This window comes from Sturnira hondurensis, unplaced genomic scaffold (genome assembly GCF_014824575.4).
Source record: "Sturnira hondurensis isolate 20B ecotype Veracruz unplaced genomic scaffold, ASM1482457v3 Scaffold0007036, whole genome shotgun sequence".
Classification (NCBI taxonomy): domain Eukaryota; kingdom Metazoa; phylum Chordata; class Mammalia; order Chiroptera; family Phyllostomidae; genus Sturnira; species Sturnira hondurensis.
In genome coordinates this window covers 1,502,491-1,524,289 of record NW_028079667.1, presented here as the reverse complement: position 1 = coordinate 1,524,289, position 21,799 = coordinate 1,502,491, and the positions used below count along the sequence as shown (strand labels likewise).

The following is a 21,799-nucleotide window of genomic DNA, read 5'->3' as shown; positions in this document are numbered from 1 at the left end:
TTTTCAGAGAGATGAGAGACACTAACATGTACATGAAGTCAGGCCAGGACTCTTTAACCTCTTAGCTTGCATTTCCTAGGCTTGACACTGTAAGTGTCCCTGAATGCTACTTTGCTATAGAAAACCAGGGAACACCAAAATCTCAAGAGGTAGTTTACTGAGCAGCCATGTTCCACTCACTCCAACCAAAGGAAAAGGTCTTCTGCTTATTCAAGTCTTTGCGATCCATGTCAACCTCACATCTTGAGCAGTACAGTTTCATAAAAGCCCTTTAAAGAACTAAACAGTAGAAGAAAGCTGGCAGTTTTGGGTTTTCCTTATTCCTGCAAATACGACTCTTTCTAAAACTAACATTGTGTGTCACTTCTGGAAGGAACACAAAACATTTTATTAATAATTCAATTAAGCCCTGACTGGGTGGCTCAGTTTGTTAAATTGTGGTCTCGTGCACTGAAAGGTTGTAGGTTCGATCCCTAGTCAGGGAGCGGATGGGAGGCAACTGATTAATGTTTCCCTCTCACATTGATGTTTTCTTCTTTCCCTTCTCTAACATCAATAAAAACATATCCTTGGGTGAGCACTGAAAAAATTTAATATCATTAAGAAAACCTCTCATTATGGCTCTCAGTTACTATTATTGTAAGGGATAGTATGACGATTTTTTAAAATTCCAAATGAGCAGAAACTGGTAAGAATAAATCTGTCTTCACATGTTGGGGTGAGTGGTGAAATGAGGAAAGAACGCTTTCTCTCAGTTTCTGCTGAACTTGGCTCCTCAGCTTTCTCAGGCTCTTCCAATTTGAGTAAGGTTATGATGTCCTTGAAATGTCCTAGTTCTGGCTTTAATAGTGACAGGTCAGCAGGGTTGAAAGGGCAGCCACCACGTAAGCACAGTTCAGGGGGTGAGGAGGGGCTAAAGAGATTACTGACATGGCTGAACAGCCATTGGTGATCAGGCTTAGCAGTTCAACCCACTCAGGCCTTCCTCCGTCTCGGTTTTCCGAGACATCCCTGTTGGGCAGAACCATGAGGCATCAGTACAGGAGCTGATGTGCACTCCAGGCCCCATGGAATGAGGAAGGACAGAATGAGATGGAAATGCCTAGGAGCGACCCCGTGGCTTCTGTGGGAAGGACCAACACACATTCTGTGGCATTTTGGTTTCTGAAAGCTATTTGCTGGGATGTAATGTGATACATCAACAGCTTGGCCATATGTGCTAATGCAAGCATACATAGCAGCCACTTCTGGCCCAAATGTTGCATATTTGGATGGCATTTGAATTTTTTATTTTACCAAGCCATATTTTAAAATATGGAAATTTAGATTTTAAAATGCAGTTGAAAGGGATTTAAGTAACTGAAGGCAGCAAGGGAAAGTTGGTTGTACTAAATAGCCATTTCTTTGCCAGGCAGATCTCTTCCCCCCTCAAATTACCAACTTCTACCTGCAGAATTTACTGGGGAGAGAAGAGATATTTTGGGTGGGCATTGAAAAAAACACACACTAGTCTCTTGGGAGCTACTTAATTTGCAAAGTTACTGACATTTATCTACTTCTCATCTGGGATAAACTTAACTTGACCTGTGTGAGATGCTATTTATAAGGGCTGTTTCTCTATACGCGGTTTCCCAGCCTCTCACTCCCACCTCACCACGTGCGTGCAGTGGTCCTGCTGGGTCCTATCCAATCTCACCGGTCCAGGCTAAACACAGACCCGAGTCAGGAGGCAGGCTCTGACAGCATACTCACCATCAGGCGAGTCAGTTGACCTTTTTGTGTCTGAGACTTCTTACCACAGCAAGGGGATAATAATACCTGCCTAAAACTAATAATAATGTTTAAATACTGAGCTCCTTCTCTGTGCCAGGCGCTATTTAAGTGCATTACTATTCAATCACCACTTACAACAACCTGATGAGATAGATCCTATTATTATCCTGGTTTTACTGATGAGGAAAGTGAGGTTATTTAACTCGCCTAAGTTTTTGTGGCTAGAAAGTGCCCAAGCTCATGTGGCTAGAAAGCCAGGCTTAAACCCAGATCAGCTGGCTCCCGCATTCAGGCTTCTAATCACTACGTTAGAACATTATGAAGCTTGCACTGGCTGGTGTGGCTCAGTGGATTGGGTGCTAGCCTGAGAACCAAAAGGTTACTGGTTCGATTCCCACTCAGGGCACATGCCTGGGCTGTGGGCCAGGTCCCTATTGGGGTCATGAGAGCAGCAGCTGATTGATGTTCTCTTCTTCTTTCTCCCTCCCTTCCTTTCCCTCTAAAAATAAAGCTCATACAAGTATTTTGGAAAACATATAAGTAATATGTCCAGTCCAGTTCCAGTTGTTATTTTTGTGTGTGCTATCATTAAGATTAGGCAATAGTTTGAAGACCACACATTATTTCTTTTAGGTAGATGTGTCTAGGGGAATACTCGACTTCTCCCTACCCTCTAGCTCCACTTTCCTTTCTGAGAACTTATGCCAATAAGTGTTGGCATAATGACAGTGTTGCCAATAATGTCACTAGGAACACAGCTGGCCTCTGCTGATGGACTGTCTGCATCTCAAAAGAGTAATTCAGGACTCCTAGCCCCGTGGCTGGGGTGTAGGGGCAGCGTGGAATTCAGGCCCCTGCCAGGAAACACTAGGGCGGATGCAGGCAGCAGCCCACGGCCGTTTTCTTGGCTGACTTTTGCCCACAGGAATCAGGGGCCCTTTCTGTCCTGATGACAGAAACTGAGCCAAACCTCTGTCTCAGGTGGAATGACCTGATCACCGTGGAAAGGTCACGGGGGACTCGAGCCATGTCACATATCCTGTAGCACATTCACTGTCAAGAGTGCTTCTTGACCATTTTCTCTGGGGCAGGCTTGTGACCAGAAAGTTGTCATATTCACTTAGTATGGTCTCTTGGTATCAGGAATTTTTGATACACACGAAACAGCATTTCTTTAAATTCCACTAAGCTCACCCTCCTCCCTCCCAAAATGATCTTCCTGTTTTTCCTGCTTCTGTCCCGACAGGCACCTTGACCAGAACTCGGCAGGCATCCTTGACTCTCCTCTCTCCCATGCTCCAATCCAATCTGCTACTAGTTCCATTCACTTTACCTTTTTAAAAATCCATCTGTTTCTCACTGCACTGCCCCTAGACTCCTGTGCTCATTCTCCTGGATGGTGTCACGCTCTCCCCTTGACCTTCCCCTCCTCTTGTCTTACTCCACACTCAGCTGTTGGGGAGACTTTTCTACAAGGCAAATCCACCCCCTCTCCCTGCTGATAAACCCGGGCAGGGACTGAGGGAGGGGGCGACCAGTGATGCTGGCCTGCTGGCCGAGATGCATTAACCCACCACAGCCTCTCTCCCCAGCTACCACCCTGGATTCTGAAGGGGGCTCTGTAAAGTGAAGTGTGGCAGTGCTGTGGGGAGGGGAGCCAAACTTGAAGCGGACCCAGAGTGAGGTGAGTTTCTGGTTTTCCCCACCTTTTACCTTCTAGCTCTTACCTGAGACTAGCCCCAAGGCAGAACCACACAGACAGTATGGCGGCAAAAACTCCGAGAAAAGCCCTGCCTTCCAAAGCAGAGGATGAGAGAAGGGGACCTCTGTGAGCTCAAGAGAGTGGGGACTCCTGGTTTAACCCTCCCTTCTCTCTTTTCCACCCTGACACCCCACGGTGACTCCACTTACACAGCATTGCACTGTGCAGACGTGGCTCTGACATTTCTAACCCCAAGAGAAAACCCTTCTTTCTGATCAGAGGAACTGTGGAAAGGACCTGTGGTCCAAAGGGTATGGGGGATCCTCAGTATCTTTTCTCTTTTATTGAGGGCGGTCCCAGCCGTGCAGAACTGCACAGGCTGCCCTAACCACAAGACCTCGTTTTTTCAGCCAGATGCTCAGAAAAAGGGCTGCTGGGAACCAGAGAGAATGGGGGAAATACATACTGCTTAGGAGAGAGCTGGAAAAGACCCCCTAATTCTGTGAATGAACTGACATAAGCCCTAGGCTCACCCTCAAGCTGCGCGTGTGTGGGACAGACTCAAAGTGGCAGAACAAAGGCTGAGACCCGACCGTGAAAGAAGCAGCTCCCCGAGTCCCCAGACACGAAACCCTGAACGGCTCGTGTGTGGGACACAGTGATGCCTCTGAAAACTGAGCTGCCCCCCAGAGGGGGATGCAACTTGTAGTCAACATTTTCTGAGGGATCTTAAGAGAACCCAGAGTCTCGCAGCATAATACTGAAAATGTATCAGAATATAATACAAAATTACCCACGATCAAAAGAACCAATGTTGAAGTTATTACCAAAACCTTTCAAATAGTCTTTATACTCCATGATAAAAGTAAACACTACTGAAATGAAAAGACAGATGTTCTAAGCAAAAAAATAGATATTACAAAAAACTAACTACATAGAAATTTTAGTATAGAAAACTATGATAATTTGAAATTTTTAAAAAATCACTGACAGAATGGAGAAAGGTGTCAGTGAACTGGAGGACAGACCAAACAGAGGAACTGACAGAAAACATATTGAAAAAACAAAAACAAAAAAAAACCCCCACAAAAAACAGAGCTTCAGGAACTTGTGGGGCAATATTAAAAGGTCTAACATTTGCATCACTGGAGACCCCAAAAGAGAAGAGGCAGATTAGTGCACAAAAAATATTTGAAGACATAATGGCTGAAAATTTCCTAAATTTAGGGAAAGACATACATTTACATCATCAAAAAGCTCAGCAAACCCCAAACAGGATAAACCAGAGAAAATCAGGCCCATCCATATCATAATCAAACTGCTGAAAACCACTGAAAAACATTTTGAAAGTAGCCAAAGAAAAACAACCCACTGCTCGTAAGAGGAACTAGTATTTAAATGTGCATTTCTCATCAGAGACCAAGGAAGCAAGAAGAGAGTGGAGCAACAATTATAAAGTACTGAAAGGAACAGGCAACCCAGAATTCCAGTGAAAATATCCTTAAGGGCCCTGGCTGGTGTAGCTCAGTGGATTGAGCGCGGGCCTGCGAACCAATCGCGGTTCGATTCCCAGTCAGGGCACATGCCTGGGTTGCAGGCCGGTTCCCAGCAGGGGACGCACGAGAGGCAACCATACATTGATATTTCTCTCCTTCCCTTCCTCTCTAAAGATAAATAAATAAAATCTTTAAAAAAAAAGAAAGAAAATATCCTTAAGGAAAGACAGAATTCTTAGTTGAAGAAAAAATAGTGGGTTGGCCAAAAAGTCCATTTAGTTTTTTCTGTAACATAAAAGGCACATTTTTTTTCACCAATAACTTTACTGATTTGGATGTTTGGAGTATGTCGGCTATTTCCTGCTCTTGGCTTCTAGCTGGGTAGAGGCCGGGGGTGTTGCTAAACATCTTCCAATGCATAAGACAGACTATAACAAAGAAATATTTGGCCAAAATGTCAATAGTATCAAGAAACTCCACAAACCAATTTTGACATGTTTGATCAGTCACAGCATTTCTCCATACTCTGCACAAATCTTTTTTTCTTTTGCATTCCAGTAGTGTTTTTACCTTTTTTGAAATAATAAAGCATAATATACTGAAAATGTTGCATATTTCCTTCCACCTTCAATATTAAAATGGCTGCACAAAAATTCACCACTTTCGGTAAGTTTAAAAAAAAACCCACATTGATATAACAGCTGTCACAGTACAATCAGCTCCACTATAACCACTGTAGAGAAAAAACAAAATGAACTTTTTGGCCAACCCAATACAAGAAATGTGTCACCATCAGAACTACTGTCAAAGAAACGCTAGAGGAAGTTTTGCTGAAAGGGAGACAGAGCAGAGGGAAACCCGGGACGTCAAGGGTGAAGGAAAAGGAACAGAACTGGTACCTGAGAACCATCTGAGTCACTCGTGGTCTCTTGGGGAAAGCCAGCTCTGAGGAACAACAGATCCTTTTGCCTTTTGCAATTTTCCACTGGGTCTCTAAGCCAAAGCCCTTTGCCGTCAGAACTGAGAATCGTGGGCTCTGTTCACACATGTTTTTGCCAGTAGATAACAGCGGAGTTTAGCCCAGGAACTGACAGCTCTGATGTTAAACTGTCTTCAGTTTGTATGTATGTCAGAAGTTCAGACAATGAAAGTGCTTTGTATCTTAAGTAACACTTATATTTACTTGGAATATTATAACGCATCATTCAGGATACATAAATAGAAACTATGTTAAAGTGGAATTGCTATAAAATGCTAATTTCAATTGAACAGACTCAGGCCTGATTCCCATTGACTCTGTGTTTCATGCCTAGATATGCACGTTAGGGTATTAATAACTGTAAGTATTAGGCAACATATTATTACTTTGCAAAAGCTGGTGGGAGGCTACAGGTTGCCTCAGAACAATCTCAGGGAATGAATATTGACCAAGCATTCGTTTTGAAAATCACAGTCAGAAAAGCTTGTATATCAGGAACAGAACTGCACTTTCAACTTTATACCAAACACATTAATAGGCACATTAATGCCTTCAACGTCATTTAAAGCTCCCATATTTTCTCTTTCCAAGTCGGATATGCAAACGTGAGTGACACTAACAAAAATTCTACTACACATTCATAAACTCATAGTTCATTAAAACAAAACAAAACAAAATCGCAAAGGTTTCTTCTCCACTGCTGCGGGAGAAAATCCGATCCCCTCAGTGTTTCACACAGAGCCCCTGTGACCTCCATGGCCTTCTGGCTCCTGTGGACCCGTCCAGCCTCGTCTCCTGTGCTATGTCGCCCTCCTTGATTTCCTCAATTTGGTCATTTCTAATGTAACCATTTTGCTGACATTCTGAAATGTCAAATTACAATGTTTTCCACACCTCTAGGTCTTTCCCCACCTTGCTCCCTTTGTCCTGCACACCCCCATCTCCTCTTGTCCTCACTCATTCTGGTCACTGCAGTACGAAGCGTGACAACGCAGGCGTCAGGGCAGGGTGTAAAATGAAGACAGCGCAGTGCTGTGTGAAAAAATGGCCACGCTAGAGCACAAGCGTGCTCAATAAATGGTACCTGAGGTTATTCCCATAAGGATTAATCCTCTCTTCCTTCATCTTTTGTCTACAAATACTTGGTGCCACAAAATCCTCAGACAGGGAGGGTGATGAAAAAGAGGTTAAAAAAGTCAAATTCAGGTGAGGAGGACAAAACAAGTAATTTGCCATGCTGCTACTGTAAAGCAGGGTGTGTCTACATAAAAAAAGGAACAACAAACACCCTGTAAAAATGTTCAGTTACAGATGTCATGGCAGCTGGGTACCTGTACCGGGGTTTCTATAGCTCTCTCTTTCGTGTAAATAGAGATGGACCAGAGCAAGGTGTGTATTCCCCTCGCCAGAGGACCCATTAAGCACGGGCGCTGAGCAGAACTGAGGTAGGGGTGTGCCCTGCAGTGCGTATGGAGCAGGTGTTTCAATGGGAAAACCCTGGGCTGGGAGAGCGTGTGTTCCTGCAGGGGCCGCATCAGCATGGCAGCCGTGGTGCTGTGAGCCCAGGCGGAGCCGGAGGAGGGAGAACATCACTGATGGAAATGCTTCTAAATTTCTCAGACTTCCTGCCCCATAATTTCCTGCTCCCAGGGTCTATATCCTGTGGTCTCATTCCAACACATAAACAAAAGGGCCCAGGACACATTCTAGGATAAATGAAAAAACATCACATAAGCAAGTTTCTCTTAGAATTGGTACCACTGAGAACCACCTACATTCCAGACTCAGCAGGAGGCCAGCCTTCACAAAGAGTCCTTTTTCAGCAGGCAGGCCTGAGGCAGCAGGGCTGCGAGCACAGAGGCAGGCAGCCCCTGGGGGTGCAGGGCAAGTGGAGTGGCAAGAACTTTCCCCCCTGCGGGCACAGGCGAGCTTAGAGCTTCCTGGCATATGAAGACAACAGCAGCATGATCATTTTAAAAATGCTTAGTGATTAAAATTCCTGTAAGAGTATCGAATATGTGAACAACTCAATTCTAATTTTGTGCTTTGAAGCTACTCACTAGGGCATTGCAAAGGGAGCTGGGGAATTTCAAGATTAACATTACCTTTTCTGTAGTGTCTTGTGACCATTGGTCTCTTTCCTTAGTTCCTAGATTTTCTAGTTTTCCTTTCAAACATGAAACATGAGATGGCAATTAGGTCACCAGCTGGTCAGCCCTGAGGACAGTGCTGGGGTCCCTGCATTGGACTAGGAGGCAGGAGACTTTGGTTCTAGTCCCAGCTCTGAGATTTCTAGGACACAACTTATCCCCACTAACCTTTACTTTTGTTATTGATAGACATGAAAAAGACAGGTGAGCTGTGAGGAGATTGTTCACAGTGCCACACAAGTCCAGAGCCCACTGATGGTTTGGGCGAGGTGGGTGACACAGCAGGGCCCTGCCCTCCTGCCCTGAGGGGCCAGTGACCCTGCTAGGCCCTCAGCTGTCTTTCTGTGGAGAGAACACAGGCCCCGATTCTTTACCTTCTTTTCGTTGACATCCACCTGCTCCTCTTCGTCATTCACCTCTTCTGGCATATCTTTGATTTTGTTCAGCAGTTCAGCCTTGGGAGCAGACACGCTGTAGTAGGCAGGGCAGTTGATCAACATGCCCACGGCCTCCTTATCTTCGCTCCTGGGCCACAAAGAACAAAAAGTATAGCCACACATAGCACATACCAGAAGCTTCATTTCACCATGACTCTCCATTCAGAGATGGGTAAAGAATCCTATTCAATTATTTCCCAGAAATGAGGATGAAATAACTAATAAATACTTATTAATGAGTAGTAACCATATGTAGGGCTCCCAAAACCAGGCAAACTTGGGATGAAAACCACCAAAGGCAGGATGATTGATGTGGTAAATTTAAGAATGATCCTGACTCCCTATTTCACAGAAAGATAACGGGGAGCCAAGTCTCAATTGGTGGGAATGTATGTTAAAGCTGTTTCACAAGTCTCAGGTTTTAGGTTATTCCACCTCTTCCAGGGTTACCCCGTGATCTTTCTGATGCACACTATAACTGTTATTTGGACATTATCAGTTTTTCTCCTCACAAAAGCCTGCTATCCTATATATGCCTGGGAAACTGGGACTGGCTGGTTAATTCATGTAAGAAGTGAAATCCACTCATTGATTGCACAGCAGGGTTTTTAAGGCGGGAGAACAAATTAGGAATTGAGAAACCCACTATCTACCCAGTGTTCTCTGTTTTACTACGCTCAAGCTGCCTTTCACACTGCCCACAAAGTAAGTGACTCTAGAGAAGTAGGCTAGATTTTCTTAGAGAGGTCTTTCAACTAGTCAGTCCTGTGACATTATGTAACATCTAGACTATTGTTTTACTGTGGAATAAAAACACCACTAAAAAAGTCTTTTTTTTTTTTTTTACTAGTCCCCTGCTTGGTGGGACTGTTCCTTTCAGCAATATAATTATATTTAATCCAGTTGATTGAAAAAATAGGAAAAAGATTTTTGATGTGTTCCCCCCAGATATATTCATTACATTATAAGTGGGCTTCTCATACATTGATAACTAAACCTCACAACTGATATTTGCAATCTCACGCAAAACAGAACAATGTTCATTTCCACCAGAAGATGGCGCCTGCTATCGTTGCAATTCCTCTTGCAAAAGCTGCATGACCATTTCACTTCTAAACTGACTGAGAACGTATGTTCTCAATGATAATGCTAGGATGCGCTGAGGATGTACTTATAAATTACCTTGGTCTCTCTGCAGCGAGTGGTCAGAGAACAGAATGAAGTGAACAGAAGCCCCTCACTTTGACCTACCACAACCAATCACGGTGAGCTAACCGGCATGCCCACCGAAATTCGTCTTTGGGCCCCTCTTGGTGCCCAGCGGTTTGCCTTGCATACTGTGGGTGCTCAGTAAATGTTTGCTAACACACGACCCTGGATAAGTCAACTTCATCTCAATTGGTTTCTGACAAACATGAAACAGGGGACAGACGAGGTGACTGTTCGTTCAGGCCCTGTACCAGAAAAGCCTCTGGCACCAATGCCACATCAAAGAGCTCCTAAGGACTACAGAGCTCTTTACGTCCCCCACTTCCCCAGTCAAAGCACAGTGTTCTTTTTTTGTTGTTGTTATCATCCTCCTCACCCCAGGAAATCTTTATTGCTTTTAGAGAGAGAGGAAGGGAAAGAGGGAAATATTGATGCGACAGAGAGGCACTGACTGGCTGCCTCCCATATGCACCTGGACCGGATATTGAACCCACAACCCAGGCATGTGCCCTGACCAGGAATCGAACCCACAGCCCTTGAGTTATGGGGTGATGCTCCAACCAACAGGGTCATACTGGCCAGGGCAAAACATGGTATGGTATTCTTGTTAGTAATTTAGTTAGAATCATTTGGAAATTTCTAAAATGCAAGTCCAAGTTTAGATGGAATGCTTTGTTTTTATTTAGTCTGGAAGCTACTCACTGTGGAGTTCTAGTCTATCAATTCGGTTTTCACTGGAAATGAAAAAGAAAATAAAAGTACTCTAAATCTTTCCCATAGTAGTACTTTAAGGAAATCAAATATGTGATAAAATATTGCCATAACCAGGAGAAATCAAAAGAATGAAAAGTAGATCACTCGTGGTCCCTTTACCCTCTGTGGCTGGGTGCTGGGACACACATTTAGGGACAGTAACCGTGTGGGCTCAGGGAACGTCAGGGGTGGAGGCTCACAGACTGCACAAAAACCATAAAAGTGTGATCCCATTCTGACCTCTCTTGACTCTCCGATACGAGCAAATCCTCACCCTAACCCTTAAAGGCGTGGGCCAGGGTAGTAAATCTGTCTCTGGGCTCTCATCTTTTTCATAAAAGAGGCCTCTGTCGTGCTCATCACTCCTGCCTGCTCCTTCCAGTCTCAGCGCCGACCCCTGCAGGCGCTCTGTAAAGGTAACTGTCAACTGTTAGGGAACAGGAGGTCGCATGTTTGCTGAGTTGGGGGCACTGTGTATCCTTAAGAGAACAGGCACGGTCACAGTGCCAAGTTCAGATAGAAATGCCATCACTCATATGTGTTCTAGGACTTGAGGTAGGCACAGTCTTAATTTCTCTGTGCTTGTTTCCTCAGTTGTAGAGATAAAGTTGGTAGCTATCTCAGAAGGCTCTTGTGAAGATTAAACAAGATAATGTTTATATAAAGAAATTAATACAATGTTTAACAAAAAGAACATGAACAATAGATATTAATGGCAATTATCACTATTACTGTTGCTGTTTTTGTTGCTGGGCAAGTGCCTTGTAAGTCAAGGTCAGTCGGTCCCACATCCTGAGCCTCAGAACCTTTCCACTACAGCTGACAAGGACTGTCACTCTTGGACTTTTTAGAGAACATTTAAAAAAAAATCCTCATCCGAGGATATGTTTATTGATTTTAGAGAGAGAGGAAGGCAAAGGGGCAGGGGGCAGGTGGAGAGAGAGAGAGAAACATAGATCAGTTGCTTTCTATATATATGCACCCCAACTGGGGGTTGAAACAGCAACATTTGGTGCATGGGACAGTGCTCCAACCAATGAGTCACCTGGCCAGGACATGGGTCACGATCTTCGGAAGCAGAAAAGTTCAGGTAAGTAGTCCCAAAGTTGTCACCCTGTAGGTGGAGTTCATTTCTAAGTCTGTTTGGGGACAGTTATCAGGGACTTACCTCTTGCCTTCCTGTCCCGGGCAGCTGACAGCTCTCTGCAAGGCCCTCCTCTTCACACCGTTTTCCTGAAGCGAGCTCATGTCTCGAGGAAACAAGCCTTCCATCAGGTCCATAGTTGTCTTCATTCTGGAGTCTGGATCCAAAATGTCTGCCAGAGACTTGTCTTGATGGACAATTTCCTTGGCCAGAGCCTGTGTTCTGATGTCTTCTGAGGTCTTCTGAGGACCAGGAGTGACACCCTGTTCTAAATCCTGAGCCCCGCTGATTGGGTCATGGGTGGGGCCTTGGGTCAGGATGGGAGGTGGTTTTCCTGCAGGGCTTGGCTGCCAGGTGAGGGGCCCAGCACGGTGGGGCAGAGCCCCTGTGGTAGGCGGTGGGGTGGTCTCATTGGCCTCTGAACCCTGGATAGAAGTTTGGCACCTGGAAGCTAGTATTTGACTACCAACCAAATGGACTGCACCAGACATGCGTCTTTCCTTGGCAACTGTCACATTGGCAGATTTGCTGGAGCTATTGGATATTAAGAGAGAGAGAGAGAGAGGTAAGAAAATATCAATAGAAGGGTGAGACGGTGAAGACTGAGGAGCAAGGTTTCACCACCAGGGCTGTAGCTCCCCACATCAGGAGTGGGGTGACGTAGTCACACTTCTGAGGTTGTTATTCCCCCAAAACTGCAGCATCCTGCCCTGACTGGTGTAGCTCATGGGTTGGGTGTTGTCCTGCAGATGGCAAGGTCACCAGTTTGATTTCGGGTGGGGTCACATGCCTGGGTTGCAGGCCAGGTCCCTGGTTGGGGGAGTTCAAGAGGCAACCAACTGATGTTTCTTTCCCTCTTTCTCCCCCCTTCCCTTCTCTCTAAAAATAAATTGCAGCATCCTAAAGGTCCTTCAGCTGGGCCCGCTACTGGGTCATGGGGAGGTTGTGTGACTTTTTAAGGGGGGATGAATCAAGGAAGAATTCAATTCTGGTGAACAGAAGGTAGTGGTAAATCACTCGGGTATTTAGAGGGAGTTACCACACAGGTGATAGCAGGCCATGTGGTTGGCTTTCTGTTTGGTGTTGTGAAGGGTCACTTGTCTAAGGGAGTATGTGTTGGGAAGGCTTCCAAGAACAGGTTTCCCCTAAACATTGCTGACCTTTAACCCTTCTCTCTAGTCTTTGCTATGGACAGGGGTGCCTTTGGAAAGAGAACCAACCAGGGCACACGGATAGTCCAGCTTGTCTAAGAGGAAGGCCGCCTCTAGGCACACTCTCCGTTCTCTCTCTCTCCATGCGTACATAAAATATACACACATATATGTACGTGTGGGTGTCTAGCTCAGCCTGTGAATAGGCAGGTAAACTTATTTGAGGGATCAGTATCAGGAGGCCCACTGAACACTCAGATGGAAGCCATATTCTCCAGCATCAGCTCTGTCAGTGACATGCGTGATATTTTTGTCTTCTGTATGCCTTCCTCTTTCCTCTCATTCCTTAACTGGTTCAGAACTCAAGCAGGAAAGAGGGATGCTATTTATTTGGACCCTTTGTACTTCCCATGTCCATGGACGTGACCTCAGCCTCCTGGGTGTCGGCTGTCCCTTTCACCACTCTCCCTCCCTACTGCCCAGTGACTGCTAGTGTGACCGCCCCCCAAGGAAAACAATGAAACAATCTGCTATTTTCCCAGCGGAGCTTGTATAAAACACGTCCACACCAGGGCTCTCCTCCGGCCAACAGGGGGAGGGCCCAGGAAGTCTGGAGCATGAAAATCTCTTATTAGCAAGGGAAACCCGCTCCCCCTACCCAACCTGCCCACTCACCTGGTATGGAGCTCCTTGTAATCCTCGCTGTCCAGCTGTGCCTCACACAGAGCTTGGGGAGGAGGTGGAGGAAAGTCATCTGAGCTATTCACCAGGGTTTCCTGGCTGGGTGGAGGGGGTGGGGGTGGAGGAAGAGCTTCAAATGTGGGGCTGGAAGTGGCATGGGGGTGCAAGTCCTTCACAAACACTTCATCGTCATAGTCCTCCCGAGGCAGTGGGGAAGCCTGCAGGGTGGACTCAGATATTCGGAGGGAGATCCTCCCTGGAGTGCCTGGGACCCCAAGAGGTGTGTCTGGGTCAGAAGTGCTGCTTGAACTCAGAAGATTCTGCTGCTTTTTGTAGTGCTTCAGGTTTGCAATTTCGAGGGAGGGGGACTCCTCAGGGAGGCTGTTCTCTCTGACAGCAAGGGCCCACTTCACCCGGGGCGGGGGAGGCCGCTTCCTCATCCCATCTTCGACCCCATGCTCTGGGCTGGGGGGCTCATGGCCTCTGGGGCTGGGAGGCTGGGCTAAGCTGTGGCCATTGCTTCTGTGAGTCACTGCTGGGGTGTAGGGCTGATCGCCGGCAGCCTGTGCACAGGAGCTGGAGGGGACAGCAGAAGGCAAAGCTGAGTTGACTGGGGTCAGTGGGACAGCCCTGGTGCAGGACACTCTGCTGGTCTGCCTTGGATGGTCCAGCAGTCCAGAACATCCACTGGGAACCGAGGCACCCACTGCTTTGCCGCCTGAACCACCCTGATAGGGGCTGGGGTGGTGTTCGAGCAATAGCATCTCTTCTCCACCTCTTTCTGAACAACTGAGTGAGCTGGAGCAGGACGCAAGCACAAGGATTGCAGCTCCGATGACAGGGGCAAACGCAGAGCCGCTGAGCCCAGGGTTCATTACACAGATGGGAAAAGCATTTGATAGGGAGAAGGACCCCCAGAGAAACTGCACTCTCTCTCTCCCCCACCAGCTACTCATACAAAGAACCGAGTTTAAGTAAAATACCAGACAGGCATAGCCTCCTACAGGAAGATGTCACATGGCATTTGCTTTCATTGGCCTTCTCTCACGGCCCCTACCTCCCATCCCCCACCCCCCGCATAAGGTGGCTTTTGAGGACAGGCTTCAGGTTATAAAAGGAAAGAAACAAGTAGGTACATTTCTGCAGCTTCCTTTAGGACTTTGGAACCAGCCCGGACTCTGGGGAAAGAGAATGAATGCTGCCTCATTCCCTCCCAGTGCAGTCCCAAGGCCCAAGGTGGTGGTGGGGGGTGAGGGAGGTTCGGGGGGTCAGGGTCTGTTTGGAGAGCATCTGTGCTGGCGGCTGATTTGAAGGTTTCATTTACAACTCTCTCTTGGCCTCCTAGTGTTATTGTTTCTTACAACGGAATGTAAAAAGGAGGGCGAGAGTCTCACTCAAGGAGCTAATAAGCAGTTACCTCTGGAGAAAGAGATTGACAATAATGAACTAATAGGTAATTTAAATGAATGTCCTCTATCTAGGCTCTAAGGATTTCCAGTACTGTTGCTACTGTGTTCTAAAGGGGATAAAAGGAGAACGAAACAAAGGAAATAGGAGTCTGCAGCATTGCCTGCCAGCCACACAAAGCAATATGAGGAGCAAAGATATCTCCAGCAAACCACCATCATTTAAGTTCCTGACTAGTATGCACGTGAATCTGGAGAGCAGATGGCACTTTTTTTAAAGATTTATTTTTTTAGAGAGAGAGAGGAAGGGAGGGAGAAAGAGAGGGAGAGAAACATCAGTGTGTGGTTGCCTCTCACGTGGCCCCCACTGGGGACCTAGCCTACAACCCAGGCATGTGCCTTAGACTGAGAATCAAACCGGCGACCCTTTGGTTCGCAGCCCGCACTCCATCCACTGAGCCACACCAGCCAGGGCAGCAGATGGCACTTCTCATTTTGCAGATCCAAGTCTATGGGGAGAGTGGCTCAGTCCCAAGTCAGAGGCCCAGCACAGGCCTGCCACGAAATTGTCTAAGTGCCTGCCAGCAGGGACAACGTGACGCACGGAAGGGAAAGGCAGCAGAGACCAAATTAGTCCTTCTGTACCATCACTTTTCTTTATTATAAACGCAGACCGCTGAGTCAGGGGCCCATCTCTCCCTCTCAGATGCAATCTCTCCTCTTCCATCACAGACCCTCTTCATGTGGAGGCAGTTCTCTTTGTTGTTTATTTTCTGTTTTTACCAGGACCCTCTCAACATCTAGGATTGGCTACTCTGTACTTCTTGTAGGGTTCCCAGGTGGGTATATGAGAAGCCCAGAGGGAGGAAGTTCACTGGGGGTGCTCTGCACTCACGTATCTTGACATTGGGCACCCCTGGTACAGAGTACCCTCTTAGTAAATGTCTGTTGAACAACCAAGGTCTCTTCCGCCCAGCTGCTCTTTCATCTGTACAATAGAACCTATTTTTAAACTCAGCACCCTCTAACAGGACACAGACTAAACTGGAATCTCATGTTCTAATGACTAATTCAGGTACCTTCCTCTCCTTCCTCTAAATCTTGGGGCTCGCTCCTTACAGAGGACATCACTAAAGCATACACTAAAAGAGTATAGCCCTTGTCCTTTCAAATCCAGCCTAGTAAACCTTGACATGTTTTTAGTTTGTTTAATCTTCTTAGTTTACAGGAACGAGTCTTAAATTACATACCTATGTTTAAAGGTGATATTTGAGTTAAATGCTTGCTTTGCTTGGTTGAGAATGCTTCTCCTTGGTGATTGTTTTGTATTTTTTCAAGAACAAAGAATAAGATAAAAAAGGTTTTCCTTGAGTCTCTTATAACAGAGTGTGAGAGGCAAGCATTTACTGATATGTATCCAGGACCTGAATATTCAAGAATGGTGCTTGAGAGCAAAGAGTCTCATTTTTTTCCTTCACAGCATTCTTTTTATGTGGTGAGACCCACATAACATAAAATCCACCACTTGAACCATTTTAGAGTGTTTGGTTCAATAGCATTAAGTATATTCACGTCATTGTGAAGCAGAGCTCAGGATCTTTTTCATATTGCAAATCCGAAACTCTGTGTGTGTTAAGCAACAACTCCTCTTTCCCCTCTCCCGCAGCCCTGTCGATCTCGACTCTGCTTTCTGTTTCTGCGAATTTGCCTACTGTGGATACCGCATGTAACTGGAATCATAGAATATGTCTTGCTGTGGCTGGCTTATTTCTTTTAGCATCGTATCTCCCATGTTCATCCGTGTTGTAGCATGTGTCAGCATTTCCTTTCTTTTAAGGCCGAATAACACCGCTGATGTACATACCACATTTTGTTTAGCTATTCTTCCACGGATGGACATTTGGGTCGGCTGCTTCCGCGTCTTTGCTATTGTGAATAATGCTGCTGCGATACACACGGGTGTGAAGACAGCGCCTCAAAACACTGCTTCCAATTCGTTTGGATATAGAGTCAGACGTGGTTCTGTTGGGTCATATGGCAGATCTGTTTTTAATATTTTGAGGAATCTTCATCCTGTTTTTCATAGCAGTTGTAGTATTTTACAATCCCAACAGAGGACAAATTTTCCAGTTTGTCTACATCCTCACCAACACTTGTTTTAGGCATGTATGTATGATGCACGTATCATGTATGTATGGATGTATGCATACACGCATGTATGTATCTAAAATAGTAGTTATCTTAATGATCCTAATGGGTATGAGGTGGTATCTCACTGTGGTTTTGATTGGTATTTCTCTGAAGATGAGTGACCTGGAGCATCTATTTCATATGCTTGTTGGCCATCTGACTACCATCTCCGGAGAAGATCTATTCAAGTTCTTTCTGTAATCGAGCTGTTTCATTTTTTGTGGTTGAGTTTAGTCCACTCCCTTGGACTGCAGACCAGTTCTCTTTTGGCAGTGCCCTCGTTCACTCACAGTCTTCCTTGGTCTCTAGCTCTTAGTTAATGCACCCAAACTAACCAAAGTCCTCAGCCTCACCCTAAACCCTAGGCCCAGCTACAGACTCGGGAGCACAGAACTGTGGGAGGCTGCGCTCCTGGCAGTGCGACAGGGAACTGGACACTCGCTTCCTGACCGCGTGGGCTGCTTCTACGTGCTGGTGTTAGGCTGGAGCATTGAGAAGGTGAATAAAGAAAAAGAGGGAAACGACGATTGAATGAAATATAAGAAAAATAAGGGAACTGGCTTTAAAACGTGAAGGGCGGTAGGGAGGGTTTGAATGTACTTCCGTGAGTCAGCAGATTAGAGCAGACAGCCCTGTGAAGCTGCGCGGCAACCACACACCCGCATGTGCTTCAGAGAAAACTCTCTTTGGAACTTCCTACTTATTCAGCTCCAAGTGAAAATAGTCCAAAAATGCAAATTAAAAAAAATTGTCCATTACATATTTTTCTATCTAGGAGAAATAATTTTGATGCTAATTTTAAAAATGACTTTCTCATTATTTTCCATCCCTAAGTGTCTAGAAATTATAATTTTGGAGCTTATTTTTTATACTTCAGGTGCTTCCTGTGGGTTTGCTTCCCCACGTGAAGCTGTTCCTGAAATGTTCATTCTCCTCCGAGCACTTTGCTCAGCAGACCTGAACCTTTGCGCACAGAACTGGAAGACCAGCTACACAAGAGAGGCCCCATGTGTGAGAGCAATAAGCTTGAGAAGAGCATGCCCGTGAACTATTCCGATGCTGAACTCACTAGAAGTCAAACACTGCCTGGACAGCACACATTCAAGACCTATTTTGAACATAAGTGTCATTCCTAAAGAAAGTCACCTATAAATAAAACTGTTCCCCACAGCCTAGTGAAACATCGTCACATCACATTTCGATTTCTTGTACAGAGGCACAGAAACACTGAACTCCAGCAGCATCCTTAAGGCAGAGGGCATCAGACACACATGCACATACCTAGATCCAGGGCCAGCCAAGTGACATGGATCCTTCACAAGGCCAAAGCCACGGTCTTCTCCCAAAAGCATATCCTAAAACACAAGGTAAAAGCACAACGTTATTACCAACAAATTTACTGAGGGAGTGGAGGCAGGAACGAGAGTAGTTATGGAGCCTACTGTGCATCGCTCGGCACCACAGCAGCACTCCTCCCTATCACCCCGTCTCATCCCCAGCGCCCCAGGAACGGTACTAAGCCCACCGCGTGGGTGAGCGAGCAGGCCGAGGTGGTTAGCTTCCCCAATACCTCAGTGGCAGAGCTGGGATTTCAACCTCAGTCTGTCTCACCAGGCTCCTCTCTAAACAAGGGAATGTTCTAAGCAAGAGAAATCTGATAATTATCTCCAGGGTTCAAAACAAATGCTATCCTTGAAATGTAATGATGAAAATTAATTCAAAGGGACAACCATTTGAAAGAGCAATAGGGAAATATGGGAGATGACAGGATAGTGTATGGAATTTAGCAAAAATCTCAAATGTCTTCAGTTGTAATCCCAGAAGATACGAGTCTGGTGTATAAACAAGCTGACATATGTTCTCTCTGGGGAAGACATTTCAACCACACGTAATATCAGTATTTCTGGGCCTTTTCTGGGAGTCATGACTTGTTCTGTTTTGTTTTTAATGAGAGTAATTTTGGTTTCCTGAAAGGGTCCTAGGTCAGCTTTTGATAGTGTAAATCATAAGATTTGACCCATGTGAATAATGAATAAGTCTGTGATGAAGATGATGTTGCTACTGATGATAAACCATTTAATTCTCTATTATTATTTATGATACTAGGAGACAGGTAGAAAACTTACAGTATCTCTAAACTTAATTTCCATGATTATTTAACCACTTGTTCCTTCCAAAGAGCTCATTGCTTTCTACCCCCTTTTACCTTTTTTCCCTCAGTCAGTGGTACAAGTAGTAATAAGCAAGAAGAGAATGAATGTAGTGGGCACAAAGGAGAAACAAACACCTGAATATTATTAGGAGTTGCAGCGACCCCTCACTGGGAATTTACTGTGTGCCAGGCACTCTGCTAAATTCCTTACAATCCTCAAATTATGCACCTAGCATTGTGTTAAGTGGTGTTCTCACCATCACAAGGTGGATGTGTTCTGTATCAGAAACGAAGGTCTCTGAAAACACAGAACAGAGGAACCTCTGACTCAGCATCTGGGGAAAAAATTCCCCACCAGGAACCTTATTTCTTCACAGGTTTATTTTTGTAGCCCATGTCATGAAGAGGTGCAAATTTCTACCTCAAAGGCAGAAATGTTTAGATATTTTTCTGCAGGAACCAGCTACTTTAAAAAGTCTCTAAAAAATAAAAACAAAAAACAAAGTAGGGAAGAACGTGCTTTGCCCCTCAGCTCCACCGTTAATATCCATTTGTTTTGCCCTGGCTGGTGTAGCTCAGTGGATTGAGCGTGGGCCTGTGAACCAAAGGATCGCAGTTCGATTCCCAGTCAGGGCACATGTCTGGGTTGCAGGCCAGTTCCCAGCAGGAGACGCATGAAAGGCATTGCTTTGAAAGGCATATACATTGATATTTCTCTCCCTTTCTCCTTCCCTTCCCCTCTAAAGATAAATAAATAGAATATTTCAAAAAATCCATCTGTTCTGCAATTACAGCATTGAAATGAACAGAAGTCAAAGGACAGGTGATGGGAGGCTGCCTGTTTCAGAGGGGACCACGGCTGTCTGCAGAGAGGCCCAGGCCTGCTCAGTACCAGACAGGCCTAAGGTCACAAGTGGAGACAGCCTTCCACAGTCACTGTCTCAGGCCCAGCAATCAATGCTCATAAACAGAGCAGCTGATTACCAAGCTGACATTGTTTTGGAGGCAAAAACTGTCCTCACTTCAGAACTTTTGCAAAGGAACTGAATCCTTGCCCAAAGCTCGTAAAATCCTGCTCTGTTGGCATCCTGGAGCCAGTGGCATCTGCTCAGGATGTCCCGGACGGAGCCAGCACCAGAAATAGACACCAATTTGGGGCTTCACTCAGGCAGACGGTTGCTACTGGCTCAATGTCACTGAGTCCTCTAAAGCTGAGATAAGAAAATTCCTTCTTTGACGCCTAGTCCAAAGCTTTAGGGTAACAGTCAAGTTCCTGGATTTTTTTCAAAGAAAAGAAAATACATGGTATTTTGAAATAACCATAGTAATTCTGTGGTGATACTAGTTGCGTTTTGCTTTTACTAGCTCTACAAACAAGGTGGGTGATGGCTGTGTGAAGAAAACGGCCCCGGTCCCGGGGCAGGCAAGGCTGCTGGGCAGGGCGATGGGAGCAGGCGGCTCAAGAACAGCCTGGACGCTGGTTACAATTCGGGGGATGGGAGCCTATTCTCAGAATTCATAGGAGCAGAGCAGCACAGAAAAAGTATTTTATTTTGAAATTTTTTCCTCCTCTGGTGTCATATTCCCCAAATTAAATACTATCTAAATATGGTACTCTCTTTATTGACGAGGGTGTCTAAATAATGTTCTATATTGACGTGCCTTTCTAAAAAATAATATAAAGTATGTGATTGGGTTTGGAGGAATGTATAGCATCTACGTCTTAGCTCTATGTCCCAGTTTACAGGTTTGAGAAATATTTTGTGGAGGGAAGGCGAAATCACATTTGCGTCCAGCTGTTTCCCTAGGAGAATAAGGACATCCAGTAGGAGATGTAAAGCAGAAGAGGATCCATGTTTTACCTTAATATTTCTGCTTTCTTTAGAACATGGGGAGCAAAATGAAGAACATGTTGGTTATGCTATGCAGTAAATAACCGAAGCCCATCAAACTTGCTGCAACTGCATATTATATATATATATATATATATATATATATATATACGGATTTAAAAGTATTTTAGAGTAACTCAGTTGGTTAGAGCATTGTCCTGATAATGCCAAGGTTGCAGGTTTGATTCCCCCGTCAGGGAACATGCAAGAAACAACCAATGAATGCGCAGATAAGTGGAACAGCAAATTCTCTCTCTCCCCTCCCCTCCCTTCCTTTCTCTCTAAGATCAATAAAATATAAACACGTGTTTTAGTGGGTAAGGAGTGGAAATGAGCTCTGTTCATTCTGGGGGGGGGGGGAATGGCTACTGCAGTCTTATGGAGGATTGTCTCTATGGACTTTTTGTGTGTGCCTGAGTTTATACGGGGGAGAAAGTATTTCTGAATATTCCTGAACAGGAAATACCTGGGAGGGCACAATATTTTCTCTCAGAAGGCTGTGTGTATGTGTATTTCAGAAGTAGTGTTACAGGCAGACTTCTCAGGCAATAATGACTGAATCTTTGTCTGAAGCTGTTTCCTCCAAATAGTGCCTCTCACATGCAACTTCCAATCCTTTGTCAACATCCTGCCCCTTCTTTGCAGCCCAGGTCAAACCCCATTTCCCTCAAGAGAAGCTGAGAT

General features: G+C 45.3%; 1 protein-coding gene across 4 annotated transcripts in view; it reads right to left on the bottom strand.

Annotated features, from left to right (window-relative positions):
• Nucleotides 1-21,799, bottom strand: part of SHROOM3 (shroom family member 3) — a 283,783-nt gene that overhangs the window by 7,895 nt on the left and 254,089 nt on the right. For all 4 annotated transcript variants that reach the window (XM_037050994.1, XM_037050995.1, XM_037050996.1 and 1 more), the window contains 4 exons: nt 18,353-18,426; nt 13,470-14,051; nt 11,668-12,177; nt 8,475-8,625 (listed from right to left, as the gene is read on the bottom strand). In XM_037050994.1, coding sequence (XP_036906889.1) covers nt 8,475-8,625; nt 11,668-12,177; nt 13,470-14,051; nt 18,353-18,426 — 1,317 coding nt within the window. The remainder of the gene's footprint in view (nt 1-8,474; nt 8,626-11,667; nt 12,178-13,469; nt 14,052-18,352; nt 18,427-21,799) is intronic.